The sequence below is a fragment of the Rana temporaria genome, chromosome 8 (genome assembly GCF_905171775.1).
Source record: "Rana temporaria chromosome 8, aRanTem1.1, whole genome shotgun sequence".
Taxonomy (NCBI): domain Eukaryota; kingdom Metazoa; phylum Chordata; class Amphibia; order Anura; family Ranidae; genus Rana; species Rana temporaria.
In genome coordinates, this window is record NC_053496.1 from 40,021,201 (window position 1) to 40,039,240 (window position 18,040).

An 18,040-nucleotide genomic window follows, 5' to 3' on the forward strand; every position below is an offset into this window, starting at 1 on the left:
TTCACATATTTCGTGAATTGGATGCGATTAAAAACGCATACAAATCGCATATATGTGAATCAAGCCTCACTAAAACTAGTGCACACAGAATCTGGTGCAGCTGTGCATAGTAACCAGCCTAAGGCCCCTTTCACACTGACACGTTTTTCAGGCGGTTTAGCGCTAAAAATAGCGTTGCTATACCGCCTGAAACAATTATTCCCTGCAGTCTTCAGTGTGAAAGCCTGAAGGCTTTCACACTGAATCGGTGCGCTAGCAGGACCGCTCCAAAAGTCCTGCTAGCTGCAACTTTGTAGCGTTATAGGAGCTGAGTGTTTACCACTCCTATACCGCTCCTTCCCATTGAAATCAATGGGAAACCGCCGGCAATGCGCCTCTGCAGAGGTAACGTACTGCAACTTCATTGGTGTCGCCGTGTTCAAAATACTCCTGCATGATCGGTGTGACAGACTTTTCGAATGCGTTTTCATCCAAGGGAAGCAAGATCGTCTCGTAAACACAGCTCTCCTATAAAAATTCACAGGAGGGGAAAAAAATGCAAAATCAGCAAACGCAGCAGAGCAAACAAAGCAGGACCATGCGCATTGCCGGCAGTATTAACCCTTTTTCGGCCCCTAGCGGGGGTTAAAACCACACCGCTAGCGGCCGAATATCGTGGTAAATACGGCGGTATATCGGCGCTAAAAATTGCGCCGCTATACCGCTACGGCACCTCCCCTGCCCCGTGTAAAAGGGGCCTTAGGGATGATCAGCTGCATGGAGACCACAATACTGGTGTTGAGTCCTTTGCCCTCTGCTTGTCTTTTTTGGGCACAGATTCCACAGTAAAGGTCCTCTTTTTAACCCTACCTCACTATCAAAGATGAAAATAAGTTTTGATTTGAAGAATGCAGCGCATCATTTAAAGTAGGGCCCTCACCTCCACGTCCACATTGCTATTGCCATGTGGATTCCAAGAATACATGGAACTGATGCAATTGCTTATGTCATTGCAAGCAATACTGTGCTGTTCATTAAACAATCGAAAAAATGTAGACAAAGGGTGTTGGCTCCAATACAGAAAACGTACCCATGTCACAAGACAATTGGGGAGATTTACTAAAACTGGTGCACACAGAATATGGTGCTGTTGTGCATATTAATCCAATCCACTTCCAGCTTTTATTGTCCAAGCTTAATTGAATAAGATTTTTGTTTTTCACCAGATGAAAAACAGGAGGGGGAAAAATAAAAGCCTAAAAAAACAAAACAAATGCAGCCATCACATCTAATGATTGGTAAGCTGGACGCAGCATATTATATATTTTTGGGCTTGGCTTTTAATCTCATGCAGTTATTAGAATACAGTAGCTTTTGCAATACTGATCCCTTTGCTCCGTAAACATGTAACAAACTCACTATGACATTTTATTCAGTGGCCCTGTAATACCCATAACTTAAAATAAAAACTAGGGTAACGTACTGCAACTTCATTGGTGTCGCCGTGTTCAAAATACTCCTGCATGATCGGTGTGACAGACTTTTCGAATGCGTTTTCATCCAAGGGAAGCACGATCGTCTCGTAAACACAGCTCTCCTATAAAAATTCACAGGAGGGGAAAAAATGCATAATCAGCAAACGCAGCAGAGCAAACAAAGCAGGACCCTGCCTTTTCTCTCTGACTGCTGAACTATTAAACATGAAATAATACAAAAGCTCAATCCCTTCAGCACTTTAACTGGCACAGGGATCTACAACACACAACAAATGGGCAAAAGAAAAACAGCCACACAAGCAGTGCTGGTCAAGAGATGTGCGAGGTAAACAAAACAGATCACAAAGAATCCGCACACCTTATAGCAGTATAATGCACATTTAATATGAAGGCTAAAGAAATGTTACCTTATCTATAGCTTGCTATTTTGTATAGAACAAAAGGCAATAACAATAAACCAAAGCACAGTTATTATTGCCTGCACCAATGGTACATACATGAAGTAATACAGGAAGGAGTGCAAAGTAAAAATTACCACTAGCATAGCAGGTCTCCCTTGAGAACGGCTTACACCAAAACTTTGGGAAGGGACCCTATAGCCTCTCTGACTGCTCTACCTGTTATAACTTTGCATGTCATGCATGCATCATTTGTATATTGCAATTACAATGTACATCTATGACGACAACGTCACCTGTGACGAAACACGTAGGGAGGTGCGACGTGTTGACATCACCACGTTTGCACCAGTTCCGGACCACGGGCTGCATTTTGAGCCGGCCGGCTTGTTTTATTTTTATTGATGCAAGTGCAGCATCTTTTTAACTAAAATCTTTTCTTGGAACCCTTCTGTGATTGAGTGGATTGAGCGGTGGAGGCTTATTGGTGCGATCTCCCTGGATGATCAAAGGTCCCGGCTGGGTTTATGGCCACAAGTGTCCTACACCTTCTTTAACAGGTGGATTTAGGAGCTGGTAAGTGGCTATTTCATGAGGTGGAGGTGTTTTACTGAAATGTCACGATTTCTTGGTGAAATTATCCACAATTAATGGATTCTTCAGATATCGCATCACTATATGGACTTCCTTGCTTTTTATGCATATAGACTTTCTTCATTCATATTCACAAATTAATTTTAGCGCAGTTTATTTTTGATTCACATCTATGCTTTGGCTTATTCTTACTGCCTCATGTTCCATATATATTATTAGCAAGCTATATAAGGCTAGCCACTCCCACTTTGATTTAGAAAACAACCGATTTCACTCATCCATGCTAAACAGCATTGATCAGGGAATCTTACCCTGTGGGCTATTGTATGTATACAGCCACCATACCAGCAGCTGTCTGAATTCCTGAAAAGTGATTGCATCCGATAGGCTGGTTCTTTGTTACTTATACATGATCGGATTTCCATCGGACAAATTTGTCTAATTGTGCGCGAAGGGCGTTGGCCGTGAACTTGTTCTGCATACAGACAGGAGAACTTTTTCAGCCAACATTCACAAAACGACGTTGTTTTTCTGCTCTTTAGCGCCACCCTTTGGGCAACTTCTACTAATGATGTCTTATGGTGAGCATTGGTTCGGCGCATGCGTGTTTGTACTTTGGATTTTATTCAGACGGACTTGTGTGCACATGATCGAATAATCCGACAGCATACAATTGTTGGCGGGAAATTTGAGAGCAAGCATGCTATCCCCCACATTTGTTGTCGGAAATTCCGACAACAATCGTCCGATGGAGTGTACAAATGGTCAGGTAACCCGACAAAAACCCTGCCATCACACAATTGTTATTGGAAAATCCAATCGTGTGTGCGAGGCTTTAGGGCAGGGATCCTCAAACTACGGCCCTCCAGCTGTTGTAGAACTACACATCCCATGAGGCATTGTAACACACTGACATCCACAGACATGACTAGGCATGATGGGAATTGTAGTTCCTGAACAACTGAAGGGCCGTAGTTTGAAGACCCCTGCTTTAGGGTAAAACCCTTTTTGCTTTGTATCTGTATTCTGTATGTAATGTCCAAAGGACCAACCAATCACTGTTATGTCAGTCAACAGGTACAACGGCATCTGTACAGAAAGTGGATTTGTCAGCGGTTTTCTTATAGGATATGTTCTGCAACAATGACACAAAGTATGCAGACAGCCAAGTTTCTAGTTTCCTTTTGGTAAAATGTACATTTGTAAAAACAAATCTCTTATTTGATGCCTTTTAAATATGATCGCCATTGAATGACATTCATCTGAGAGCTTTTTTTTTTTTTCTATATCTGGCACCCTAAGTTACCTTAACGATATTTTTTCTTGCAAAATCAATGTACGGGGAACATGTAGTTTCATTTCTGCTTTTTTTTCTTCTCCCAAACTGCAGCAGAGCAGAAGTTTTCAAACCACATTCCCTAGGAAACCGTTGTTTACCTCTTCATGTTTGGGGCAGAATGTTGTTTCATCTTTCCAGACACATTAAAACCATAAATATTTTTTTTTTTGCGAGAAAACTTATTAGAACCCACGATTCTTCACAATGAGTCTTCAAAAGGTATCCACGTTTTTTTTTATAGTTAAAGTGGTAGTCAAGTCCCATTTTGCACTTGTACCTACGGGCAAACCTATAATAAGGGCTTACCTGTAGGTACAGTGAATATCTCCTAAACTGCAGTGTTTAGGAGATTTTCACACAGGATGCAGCCGTGACTGTGCATGCGCGCTGTAGGGACGGCATGCCTGTGCCATACCTTCAGAGCTCCGTGCCTTGGCCGGGCCTCCAGAACATGAGTAAAGTAATTTCGGCCCTGGTAAATCATACAGCCTTTGGCTTACAAACCCAGAAGAAAGACCTGGGGAGGTTGGAAACCCTGTCAGTGGCGACAGTGTGCCGCTGAAGGGCTTCATTCTAAGGCATTTCATAATGTGCTAGTAAGCAATGCATACTAGCACATTAGAATTTTTTTTATTTTTTTATTTTCCATATATTTTTAAGAGCAGAGGCCCTGTAAAATGCACCCAAACACATTTTTTTTTACATATTGTATTGATGTGCATTGCAGGTTTGTTTTTTTGTCACACGTATTTGCGCGTTTGCATACAGCGTTGTCCGACGTTTTTGAACTTCGTCGTTTTTTATTTTAGCCAATAGGAAAAATGATCATCTCTTTCATCACTTGTTGCTATGTTTGTAGATTTTTTTTATCTTTTTCCTGGGTGAATGTTCTATTTCACAGAACAAATTAAAGCGACAAAACGCCCGTAGAAACACTCATTGTCGCGCTAGACGCTTGAATCGAGCGTTTCCATTAGTTTCTATGGGAATACAAACGTTCAAAAACGCCCAAATCAGCCAGAACTTGTTTGAGCTTCAGGCGTTCGGCTTCAGGCGTTTTGCAGTGGAGATGTGAACCATCTCCATTGAGAATAATGGATTTTTTCCTCTCTAGCGTTTTATAGCTTCAGGCTTCAGGCTACAAAATGCTCAGGTGTGAATGCAGCCTTAGCCCCCCGTTCACACCTAGGCGTATATACGCCTGTAGTGCAACGCCGCTGCAGCCCCGAGACGCCAGAGGGATGATTTAACATGCACCTCTATGGAGATGGTTCACATCTCCACGCCGAACGCCGTACGCCTGCCGCCTGAAAAAAAGTCCTGGACCTTTTTTTCAGGCGGCTTTCGGCGTTCGGCATAGGAGATGTGAACCATCTCCATAGAGGAAGTGAAGGCTGCATTCACAATCGCGGCGTTTTGTCGCCGCAAATCACGGTACAAAACGCTGCTATTTGTCGCCGCAATTCGCGGGACAAAACGCCGCGATTTTGTACGCCGAGGTGTGAATGCAGCCTTAGGCTCTGTTCACACCTAGGCGTATATACGCCTGAAGCGCGACGCCGCAGCAGCCCCTAATACGCTGGAGGGATGATTTTACATTGCCCTCTATGGAGATGGTTCACATCTCCACGCCGAACGCCGAAACGCTGCACGCCTGAAGCTCAAAACAAGTCCCGGACCCTTTTTTTCAGGCGGCTTCGGCGTTCGGCATAGGATATGTGGACCTGGGGTAAGGCTGCATTCACAATCGCGGCGTTTTTTCGCCGCAAATCGTGGTACAAAACGCTGCAATTTGTCGCCGCAATTCGCGGGACAAAACGCTGCGATTAGGTACGCCAAGGTGTGAATGCAGCCTTAAACAGAGACAGGCCTCCCCCCCAAAACACGCAAGCTTCTCCACCGTGTGGCATTGGCTGAGGATACCCGTCCCACCTGTGGAGATGTGTGTGAAGCCTTATTTTATCAGCTTTTGTTTTTAATAAATGGTTATGATGGTAATGCACTAGGTTGTTTTTACAGTAAACATTTTAAACCATTTAAACTTTTTTCTTTTCAATTTATAAATTTTTAAAGTGATGTCATATCTTTTGCTTTAGCGATTAATATGACAGCTTTATTTCCCAAAGAAACTGTTAATACAGGGTACATTATCAAAACTGTCAAGGTGCATTATATGTTTTCTAAAAGGAAGGTATAGTAGCCGTTTGAATTTACGCTATCTCTCTCTTACTGAAAGTGTGTGGGAATTGCTAAAAAACACACAGAGGAGTGACTTCTCTGAATTGTTATAGCTATATTATTTGAACTTATTTTGTTTTGTGATCAGGCTTTTTTCAGCAGATTAATTGGTGTGACCCTCACTATAGATGTCGGTGGCCTATAGATAAGCTCAACAAATTGTCATGGGATCAAGGAAAGGTGTGGAATGTGCCTACAAATGAAGACTTTCAGAAATTCAGTATTTGCATAGGAACAGGATGACTGCATAGATCAGGGATATGCAATGAGCGGACCTCCAGCTGTTGAAAAACTACAAGTCCCATCATGCCTTTGCCTCTGGGTGTCATGCTTGTGGCTTTCAGAGTCTTGCTATGCCTCATGGGACTTGTAGTACTGTAACAGCTGGAGGTCCTCTAATTGCATATCCCTGGCATAGATAATAGAATCACCTTGCACTATTTGGTGTGTAAGTTTTACAGAATAAAGTGGATGTAAACTCGATTCATGAAATTTGAGCTGGGCACATATATCTGTAGTGTTTTCTTATCTCTCTTCAAAGCTCTGAGTCCCGTGCGCTTCTTCTGTGTGTGTTTCTTCTGTTCCGTAGCTCTGTTATCAGCCTGATAACTTCTGATAAGTTCTCGAGACGGGAGAAAAAAGTAGCCTGAAGTTTGTGTTGTGGGAGGTTGCTATAATTAAATAGATTAGCAAAAAGCTTCACTTTTCACAGCACAGCTCTGCACATTTATTCCTTCCTTTGCCTATGTGGAGGGGGGGGGTGCCTTTCCTCCAATCTGTAACACAATCTGCACTTTCTAAAGGATATATAGAGCTGAAGACAGCAGATATACATGTAAAACTTATTTAGGAAGATTTGTTTCATCCCTGTGCATCATCGGAGGCTGTACACTTCAATGGGTATAGGAGAGGGTTTACATCCACTTTAAATGTATAAAAACAAACAAAAACCCCACACACAAGACAGGTGTGCAGGGTCATGGCCCCAGACTGTATGGGTGATAAATATGGCCCTCACTCAACTAGTTTACTTTAACTAACTTTTTCATTTGTTTTTTACATTTGAAGCTGCCAGAGCTTACCTGATCCTCTTCATAATTTGGATCTCTGACATCAACTTCTTCTACATCATAAACTTGCCCTGGTGTCCCCCATACCCCTTTGCCACCAGCTCCACCTAAGGAAAAGAAAAAGCCACACACACAGAAGACAAAGTTACAGCAATGATGTTATCCTTTTAAAATGTTGCAGTGACATCTTTTTGCATCCTTCAGCCAGTTAAATTCCCCAAAATACTTACCTCAGGGGTACCCAACCAGTGGCCCGGGGGCCACATGTGGCCCACGACCTCCTGTTCTGGGATAGTGGGTTGGGAAGCCCAGATCACGGTTTACCGATCTGTCATTCCAGAGCATCAGTTTTGTAAATGAAAATAAATAGTGCAAGCAAGTGGCTGCGCAGCAGAGCCACATAAGCTGATGCTTCCTGTATAGCACTGGCTCCTGTCATAGGCAGAGTGATGCCAAATGCACTTTGCCTGGGACCACAACAGCCGGTGATACCTGAATGGAGGGCTTATTAAAAGGTAAGTTTATTACTAAAATCACAGAGTATAAATGGGCATATCTGTTCTGCAGTGGTTACTGGGCTGCGTGGTGCACCTGCAGGTTACCAGTATTGAGCCTTAGACGTCTGTTATTATCTGGGGGTTTGGTGCAGTTTCAGAAAGTACACCACACCTGCAGGATGTAATAGAATTCTACGGTAAAGTGCAGCTAACCCACAGGTTAGCCACAGGTGCAGTGCAGGTAAACCACATTGCATCAGTGTGAAAGCAGCCTTAGGACCCTTTTCACACAATCGGTCCAACTACATTCGCATGTAAACCCATGCGAATGTAGTCTCAAGCCCAACTATCATGCTTGAGTCCCCAGGAGGGTGCCTGGGGGAGGGGTCAATCTTGTACTATTATACATGATTTATTTAGCGCCAACGGTTTGCGCAGGACTTTACAACATGAGGGCAGACAGTACCGTTACAATACAAATCAATACAGGATCAGAGGGCCCTGCTCGTTAGAGCTTAGAATCTAGAAGGGAGGATCAAGTGGAACAAAAAGGTAATAACTGTGGGGGATGAACTGATGGAGAAAAATAAAATACAGTTGTTAGGTGTGGGTAGAATAGGAGATAATCGGACAGATTGGGGTAATGAGTTCCATAAAATTGGAGAGGCTCTTGAAAATTCCTGAGAGGCGAGCATGGGAGGAGGTGATGAGGGAACTAAAGAGCAGGAGGTCTTGAGAGGAACGAAGAGACTGATTAGGTTGGTATTTTGAGACAAGGCTAGTGATGTAGCTGGGGCCAAGTTATGGATGGATTTGTAAGTTTGTTGGGTGAGCGGAAGCCAGTGCAGGGATTGGCAGAGGAGTAGCAGACACAGAGCGATTGGTAAGGTGGATGAGTCGGGCAGCAGCATTCATGATGGATTGAAGGGGCGTATTTTGGAGATGTATGCTTATCCAGCTACTTGGATATCCAAGGGCTGTGTTACCCTGATCCTTTTTAGCAGAAATATTCATGTTGATCAGCTTAATCATTGTGCATGGTATAACGTGACTTCAGCAAATGTCAAAAGGTTAACACTTAGAATGTAAACATCACTCACACTGACCAGCACAAAAGATCACAAACATCTATTGTTTACTGCAGACACAAAACACAAAAAAACTTTTACAAAGCTGCCAAAACATTGTTTTCTGATCACTGCACAGGAAGTAAATAAAGCCGGTTATATAAAATGATAAAAGGTAAACAAGGGACGATGCATGACAAACCTTTCTTTGGCAGTCCCCTCCCTTTCCCGCTCCGTGATTTGCGGTCCATAAGCTTGATGTTTGGACTGGTGGGTAGGACCCCCCTGGCGTTCTCCCCATTATCGCTGACAGAGTCCCCTCTCCCAGAGTCTCGTGAAGAATTTTTGCGCAGTCGTCTCTTGGCTTTGGCATGAAGTTTAGCCTCGTTAATTGAAGAGGCTGGACAGTTTCCATTTACTTCATTCCTGATTTGCTCTGATCCATTGTTCTCTTCATCTCCATAAAACAGGGAATCGTTCAGGTTCTCGGCGTCTGGGGAAATGGAAAATGTTAATGGAAGAATGAAACTTAAAGAGGATCTAGAGAAATTTTTTGTTAATGATAGAGGGGTTGCGTTACCATGCATGCTTCATGAGCAAGGCCCCATTCACACCTCAGCATTTCATAGCTTGAGCCAAAGACCTGGTTCACTCTAATGCGATGAGGGAAACGCACAAGATTTGCCAAGTTTCCCCACATTGCATCAAACTCCAAAGCAATCGCACGTCATCCATGCAAACTGCTGTGGGTGTCAAGGTTGGATTAATGACACTCCGAAAACAAGTCGCAAAACACAGTGGGCTAGATTCAGGTAGGGGCGCACAATGTTACGGTGGCGTAGTGTATTGTATTTACGCTACGCCGCCGTAAGTTAGAGAGACAAGTGCTGTATTCACAAAGCACTTGCCTTCTAAGTTACGGCGGCATAGCGTAAATGGGGCCGGCGTAAGCGTGCGTAATTCAAATGTGGATGAGGGGCCGTGTTTTATGTTAATTCTTGGTGACCCGACGTGATTGCCGTTTTTTACGAACGGCGCATGCGCCGTCCATGTACATATCCCAGTGTGCATTGCTCCAAAGTACGCCGCAAGGACGTATTGGTTTCGACGTGAACGTAAATTACGTCCAGCCCTATTCGCGAACGACTTACGCAAACAACGTAAAAAATTCAAATTTCGACGCGGGAACGACGGCCATACTTAACATTGTGTGCGCCTCCTAATAGCAGGAGTAACCTTACGCCGAAAAAGCCTAACGTAAACGACGTAAAAAATAGCGCCGGGCATACGTAAATTTGTGAATCGACGTATCTAGGTAATTTGCATATTATACGCCAAAAACTACGGAAGCGCCACCTAGCGGCCAGCGTAAATATGCACCCTAAGATAGGACGGTGTAAGAGACTTACGCCAGTCGGATCTTAGGCTAATGTCAAATGAATACAGAAAGAAGATACGCCGGCGAAGCTTTGAATTTACGCGGCGTATCTATATATACGCCGGCGTAATTCATTGCTAAATCTAGAACAGTGCGATTACCAGAATCGCATCACATGGGTGTGAACAATTGGGTGTAAGCGATTCAGGTGCAGGGAAAAATAAAATAAAATGTACATTGTATATGTAAAGCACTGCGTAAAGTGACGGCGCTATACAAGTACCTAAATAATAATAATAATAATAATGTATAGCTCAAATTGCACCGCACAGACATCACATGCGATGTGCACAGGAATGCGGTGCGATTACTGTGCAAATCGCATGCAATGTTTTGCACGCACCAGCGTGAACCTAGGCTGAAGCTTGAAGCTCCAAAACATTGGAGAAGAAAATAAATAGATTCTTCTCTATGAAGATGGTTCACACATGCACTACTAGTCACCTGAAGCCCCAAAATGTTCTGAAACTTTATTTGTAGCTCGAGTTGGGCAGATTGGTGTATTTAGGCATTTTTTTTTGTTCCATTAGAAATGCTTGATTTGAGCGTTTTAGTGCATTTTATCACGCATTTTTGAGCGTTTTTCTGCTCAAATGCAATAATTAAATGAAAAAAAATAAGTAAATAAAATGATAAAAGTTAATAAAATAATACAAATAAATAAAAACCCTAAATCTCAATATTAACCCCTATCCCTAATCTCAAACCCCAATATTAACCTTTAATCCTAAACCCTAATCCCAAACAAAAACAAGTAGTAAATAATAATAATAAATTAATCACAAAAAAAAAAATTATTAATAATAATAATAATAAAAAAAAAAAACAGATCAAAAAGCTGAAAAACATAGCAACAAATAATGAAAATAGATGCCATTTTTCTCTATATTGGCTAATTAAAAAAAAAATCAAAAGCGCTTTAGAAGTGCTGTACACGAAATGGTCAGAAATGCACCAACGCAAAAAAAAAAAAAAAAAAACACGCTCAGGTGTGAATGCAGCCCTAGGCTACGTTCATACTGTCTTCGGATGCAGCTCACAGAGGGGGTCCTGTGCGTTCCTGTTCTACATTTCAGGGATTAATCAAGCCCGAATTTTTGCCTGAATTCAGACCTGAAAACGGAGCCAAATGTACGGGACACGCGATCGGAAATTCCGACAAGAAAAGTTTGATGTGACCTTTTAGTCGGAAATTCCGAGCGTGTATGGGCTTCCATCTGACTTTTTTTGTTGGAATTTCCGACAGCAAAAATTTGAGAGCTGGTTCTCAAATTTTCGACGGAAAAAGTTATTGTTGGAATTTCCGATCGTCTGTATGCAATTCCAACGCACAAAAAACATGCATGCTTGGAATCAATTCGACGCATGCTCGGAATCATTGAACTTCATTTTTCTCGGCTCGTTGTAGTGTTGTACGTCACCGACGGTCGGAATTTTGTGTGACCGTGTGTATGCAACACAAGTTTGACACAAAATTCCGTCTGAAAAAAAGCCATGGTTTTCTTGTCCGAATTTTCGATCGTGTGTACGCGGCAAAAGAAGCGCAGGACTCTTTTACAAATCGCTCCCCGGCCTCCCTGGAAATGTTTGAACCGGCTCCATTGAGAGCTGGTTACAGTCTCCTGTCATGCGAATTGGATGTGGAGAAACCCTCATCCTATTTGCATCAGTGTAACCCAGCCTAAATGCGAGGAGTCGTGCAAGTACCTGAATATCTATTTCAGCCTTTTAAAACATCCTACACAGCAGCACTCAGACTAGAAGAGGGAGGGGCAGGATTGAAAGCAGGTAAGCTGCATGCAAATGTGCTGACCAAGAGCATACTCATAAGGGGAGAGAGCCAAATGAACAGAAAGATGACTTTTTTTACCACTGTATTTTTATTTATTTTTTGTAGTCAACTGTAGTGTCACCACATGACTGTACAACAGAGCTGTGTAATTCTCAGGATATGATGGACTGAAATACACATCATTTGACAGGGAAAACAGCTTCCTTACTTGCTTTCCAGCTGTGTATTTAGCATTATAGCAATCACAAAACATTAAAAAAGGTATAGATTACTGGCAATGTTTACTGGAATGAGACTGTAAGGCTCCATTCACACCTTGGCGACAAAACGCCCGACGCTCGTGCCGCTGGAGGGGAGAATTGCCATTGATGTCTATGAGATGGTTCACATCTCATAAACGCCTGCCGCCTGAAAACAAGTCCCGGATCCTTTTTTTCAGGCGGCATTGGCGTTCGGCCATAGACATCAATGGCAATTCTTTGTGAAAGAAAAGAAAAAAAAGTAACCTAATCGCGGCAAAATACGCCGCGTACGCGGCGTTACAATGTGGATGGGGGCTAAAGGGGAACCTATGAAAGAGAAGCATAGTGCCCTGAGCAAGTTTTTATTTGTATGAAAGTAAAACATTTTATGGGTGTTGGCTGCTGCAGCAGGGGAGTGTAGGAGAAGTATAGATTCCTTCTGGGTCATACTGTCGAGTAAACCTGTTCTCACAGTGCTTTGTAGCATGGAGTTTTCAACTGATAGAGTTTGGGTCCCACATGCACAATAAACGTGGTGCAAGGAAGAGAAGATTTTCAGTGTCATGTAGGCTTCAGCAAGCTTATTTAACCGCTTAAGCCCGGACCATGTTGGTGGTTAAAGACCGGGCCACTTTTTGCGATTCGGCACTGCGTCGCTTTAACCATTTAAGGACCGCCTCCTGCACATATACGTCGGCAGAATGGCACGGCTGGGCACAAGTACGTACCTGTACGTCCTCTTTAAGTGCCCAGCCGTGGATCGCGGTCTGGTCCGAAGCTCCGTGGACCCACCATCTGCTGGAGTCCCGCGATCGGTCCCCGGAGCTGAAGAACGAGGAGAGCTGTGTGTAAACACAGCTTCCCCGTTCTTCAGTGTTGCGCTGTCATTGATCGTGTGTTCCCTAATATAGGGAAACACGATCAATGATGTCACACCTACAGCCACACCCCCCTACAGTTGTAAACACACATGAGGTCACACATAATCCCATCAGCGCCCCCTGTGGTTAACTCCCAAACTGCAACTGTCATTTTCACAATAAACAATGCATTTTAAATGCATTTTTTGCTGTGAAAATGACAATTGTCCCAAAAACGTGTCAAAATTGTCCGATGTGTCCGCCATAATGTCGCGGTCAAGAAAAAAAAAAAAACGCTGATCGCCGCTATTGGTAGTAAAAAAAAAAATTTCTATAAAAATGCAATAAAACTATCCCCCATTTTGTAAACACTATAAATTTTGCGCAAACCAATCGATAAACGATTATTGCGATTTTTTTGACCGAAAATAGGTAGAAGAATAGGTAATAGGTAATAGAAAATAGGTATCGGCCTAAACTGAGGAAAAAAAATGTTTTTTTATATATTTTTGGGGGATATTTATTATAGCAAAAAGGAAAAACACGGCTTCCCCGTTCTTCACTGTGGCGGCGTCATCGATCGTGTGATCCCTTTTATAGGGGGACACAATCGATGACGTCACACCTACAGCCACACCCCCCTACAGTTGTAAACACACATGAGGTCACACATAACCCCATCAGCGCCCCCTGTGGTTAACTCCCAAACTGCAATTGTCATTTTCACAATAAACAATGCATTTTAAATGCATTTTTTGCTGTGAAAATGACAATGGTCCCAAAAATATGTCAAAATTGTCCGAAGTGTCCACCATAATGTCGCAGTCACGAAAAAAAAAATCGCTGATTGCCGCCATAAGTAGTAAAAAAAAAAAAAATAATTATAAAAATGCAGTAAAACTATCCCCTATTTTGTAAACGCTATAAATTTTTTGCGCAAACCAACCGATAAACGCTTTTTGCGATTTTTTTTACCAAAAATAAGTAGAAGAATACGTATCGGCCTAAACTGAGGAAAAAAAACTTTTTTTATATATTTTTGGGGGATATTTATTATAGCAAAAAGTAAAAAATATTGCATTTTTTTCAAAATTGTCGCTCTATTTTTGTTTATAGCGCAAAAAATAAAAACCGCAGAGGTGATCAAATACCACCAAAAGAAAGCTCTATATGTGAGAAAAAAAGGACGCCAATTTTGTTTGGGAGCCGCGTCGCACGACCGTGCAATTGTCAGTTAAACCGACGCAGTGCCGAATCGCAAAAACTGGCCAGGTCCTTTAGCTGCCTAAAGGTCCGGGTCTTAAGTGGTTAATTGATGAAGAAATTCAATTTTTTTATTTATTGGATGTGTTTTAAAGTTAAAAACATATTTTTATTTTTTTTAAATGGTCACTCTTTTTGTTTCCAGCGCAAAAAATACATGCAATTTTGTTTAAGTACAGTGTGGCACGACTGCGCAATTGTCAGTTAAAGCAACCCAGTGCCGTAATCGCAAAAAATGGCCTGGTCAGGAAGAGGGTAAAACCTTTCAGAGCTGGAGTGGTAAAAAAAAGGCCTGGATTCTTTCCTAGGTGTACAGAATATAACTGGGTACTAACATTTACAGGTAAAGTGGATCCAGAGAACATCCAATTGCCCCCCGGGGGATCAGGAAGGTTCCCCCCCCCCCCCTGCTGTAGAAAATTGGAGCATGCTTGCTGGGTGTTTTGCCTTGTTTTGGATCAACTGTGGGTATAGGATTGTATGATTTTTTTTTTTTGTTTTCCCTTGCTTGAACTAGATAGACTTTTTAAACCTGACTATCTATGTATGCAAGTCAAGTTTTACCAAAACGTTGTAACATGGAGACCTACCTACATTATCCAATCCACACAATTTCCTGTATATCCAATTGAACAGGCCCTGACACTACATACTTGTTAATAGATTGTAACATGTATGGCGAGGCCAATATTGAGCACCCAGAAGTGATAATTATGTGCAACAAAGCAATCAATATCTGACATAACTTGTGTGAGCTGAAATAACTTCAAAACAGCAATGCCCCCCACACTGCACATCAAAATAGGACACAAAAGCTCAGAAAAAAAAAAAAACGGAAAACCTGAAAACCAGTCAACTGATGGGTGTTAAACGTTTAACTAAATTTCCTTATCTCTAAAAAAAATAAAAAATAAAATAAAAAAAAATATCGATACGCTTTCAACCTCCAAACTTTGTTCAGTTAATTCTGACATACACTGATAAAAACAAAGACATATACGAAAACAAATATTAGGTTGTTTTTTGTAGACGTAAAATAAATGTCATTTCTATTGGCAATCGCTTACCTATTAGATTAGCATTTATTTCACTTGGGTTTTCTACTTCCATGGTGACTTATTGGTATTTCTAAACTGACACAGTAACCTGTAAAAATACATACAGATTTAGATATAAAAAAAACAAGCAAAAAAAAAGGTAAAAAATGGAAAAAACAAAATGGCAATAATGTTATCACGTTTCTTTTGCAAGCAGCACACAGATCACTTAGTCCTTAATAAACAAATGAGGAGGAAAAACATACATACGGCCCCACGGGTACCTCAGCGCTGACCAGACTGAGCTCAGTCAACAGCTTGTAAGCCGCGTCCCTTATCGCTGTGCCAGGAAAGGTCCCTGGCTGTGCTGTGGGATTAGGATTCCAGACTTGTGGAAGATATACAGCCCATACTGTCAGCAGGGATTTAGGACACAGTCCTCACACAGCAATGAGGAGCATTGTGCGAAGATCGGAAACAATTACCAGACTGCGTTCAGCTGCATCTCCCAACAATAGAAGAGTAACGACTGCAAAATAGCTTGGAAAAATTTTAGCCACGCACTGAGTTATCAATAATGAGCAGCCTGAGCAAACAGCCGGTGGGACTGAAACATCCAGCCGGGCAAAGCAACTATTCCCACTATAGTGATATGTGAATTGAAGAGCCCATTCACAACTGCGGTGCAATGCACTGCCATTCATACTGTTGTAGTATTCCTGCATTAAAACGGTTGTATACCCGGCATTACCCGCGATGATTTTTTTATTACCTGAAAGGCAAAAACCATAATGAGCTAGTATGCACCGCAACAGTATGCGCTTGTAAGACCGCTGCTCAAATACGGTGCGACAAAATGTATTGCAATGACCGCCATTTTATTCTCTAGGGTGTTAGAAAAAAACAATATATATATAATGTTTGAGGGTTTTAAGTAATTTTCTAGCACAAAAAAATGTTTTAGTCTTGTAAACACCAAATCTGAAAAACACCTTCTGTTATTTTACCACTTTAAGCATACAAACGCTTTCACTTTCCCAGTGCAGTATAGAAAATGAAAGCGATTGAAGATGTACAGGGAAAGCAGGGAGTTTTCCTTTGGAGACACCAGCTCATCAGTCATCACCTCCAAGGAAAGAAGAAATATAAAAACTACCTGGGAAAAATATGACATTGAGCCTAGGTTCACACTGCTGCGAATTAAAAATTGCGGTAAAATGCGCGATTTTACTGCGATTTCGCGGCTGCGATATTGCCGCGATTTAATGTAAATCGCGGCCCGAAATCGCAAAAAGTAGTACAGGAACTACTTTTTGAAATCGCAGATGCGGCGTCGCACTGATTAGGACAGTGCCATTGCCGACAATTGCCGCCGATTTGAGATGCGATTTGACATGTCAAATCGCATCTCAAATCGTTCCAAATCGTACCCAGTGTGAACCAGGGCTCAAGAGCAGAAGCAAAATCCTAGATGACATCAGTGATGAGCATCAGACTTATCTGGTTATGAACAGCTTACCTCCTGCAGGGAGCTCGGCACATGTAAACTAACCCTGACATTCTTTACCATATGTCTCAGCTTTACTGGTTATCGGGGCAACAGAATTATTAATTTTTGTGTTGCACACACTAATTATACCAGGAAACTCATTATGACCTTGGCTGTGTGTGAAAGCTTGTATTTATTATCTTACAAGCGTCCCGCACCTCTCTCTCTTTCTCTCGCAAGCACGTGTTAGAGCTTGTTCACTGGATATGTTGCCATGCATTTTGTCGCACCTTCAAATGCAGCAGATTGTATAGATGAGAAAAAACAACAACCCTGTTTTCAATACATGTTCACACAAATACGTGCGTTTTATCGTGTTGCGTTGGGATAATGCTCTTTATGTTGCATTTACAGACCTGGTCCGGGTACAGTGCGATTTCAGCCCATTCACTTTGCGCCGGACCGCAGCAAAAGTAGTGCAAGCACTACTTTACAAAACGCAGGAGCAGCCAGATCGCATGGTTTTTCTGGTACCATGCGATCCATTGCAGGCAATCACACTACGTTTACAACCTGCGTTTGTACCGATAGCCTCTGCAGATCGCAAGTGCAGTTCAATTTTTAACGTGGTGGAAGAAATGCGTAGGAAACGCGGGTTTCCCGAACCGTGTTCTGGTGTGAACTAGCCCGTTATCAGGCTTGAAACATTACTAACACTAAGGCCTAGATTCACGTACGGCCGCTCTACGTTGCGCGGGTGTAGCGTATTGTATTTACGCTACGCGGCCGCAACTTAGAGAGGCAAGTGCTGTATTCACAAAGCGCGCGTAATTCAAAGTAGGCTGGTAGGGGGCGTGTTGTATTTAAATGAGGCTTGACCCCATGTAGATGCATGGCCGAACGAACGGCGCATGCGCGCGCATGCTCAGTATCAAGTCGTATTTACGCCCAGAGATACGTCGGCTCAATGCCTGTGACGGGAACGTAACTTACGCACAGCCCTATTCACGTACGACTTACGCAAATGACGTAAAAAGATATGCTTGTTCCGACGTCCATACTTTGCATGGGCTGCGCCACCTAGAGACATGTTTTATCTTTTCGCCGGCGTATGTCTTACGTAAACGGCGTAACTAATTACGACGGGCGTACGTACGTTTGTGAATCGGCGTATCTTGCTCATTTACTTATTCGACGCGGAAATCAAGAAAGCGCCACCTAGCGGCCAGTGTAATTATTGC

General features: G+C 42.4%; 1 protein-coding gene across 2 annotated transcripts in view; it reads right to left on the reverse strand.

The window, feature by feature from the left end:
- Positions 1-18,040, reverse strand: part of PDCD4 (programmed cell death 4) — a 74,840-nt gene that overhangs the window by 41,828 nt on the left and 14,972 nt on the right. The window contains exons 2-5 of one of the 2 annotated variants that reach the window (XM_040361636.1): positions 15,341-15,419; positions 8,881-9,171; positions 7,127-7,221; positions 1,463-1,576 (exon numbers count right to left, since the gene is read on the reverse strand). In XM_040361636.1, coding sequence (XP_040217570.1) covers positions 1,463-1,576; positions 7,127-7,221; positions 8,881-9,171; positions 15,341-15,383 — 543 coding nt within the window. In that variant the 5' untranslated portion in view covers positions 15,384-15,419. The remainder of the gene's footprint in view (positions 1-1,462; positions 1,577-7,126; positions 7,222-8,880; positions 9,172-15,340; positions 15,420-18,040) is intronic. The other variant, XM_040361637.1, reaches the window with a different exon arrangement.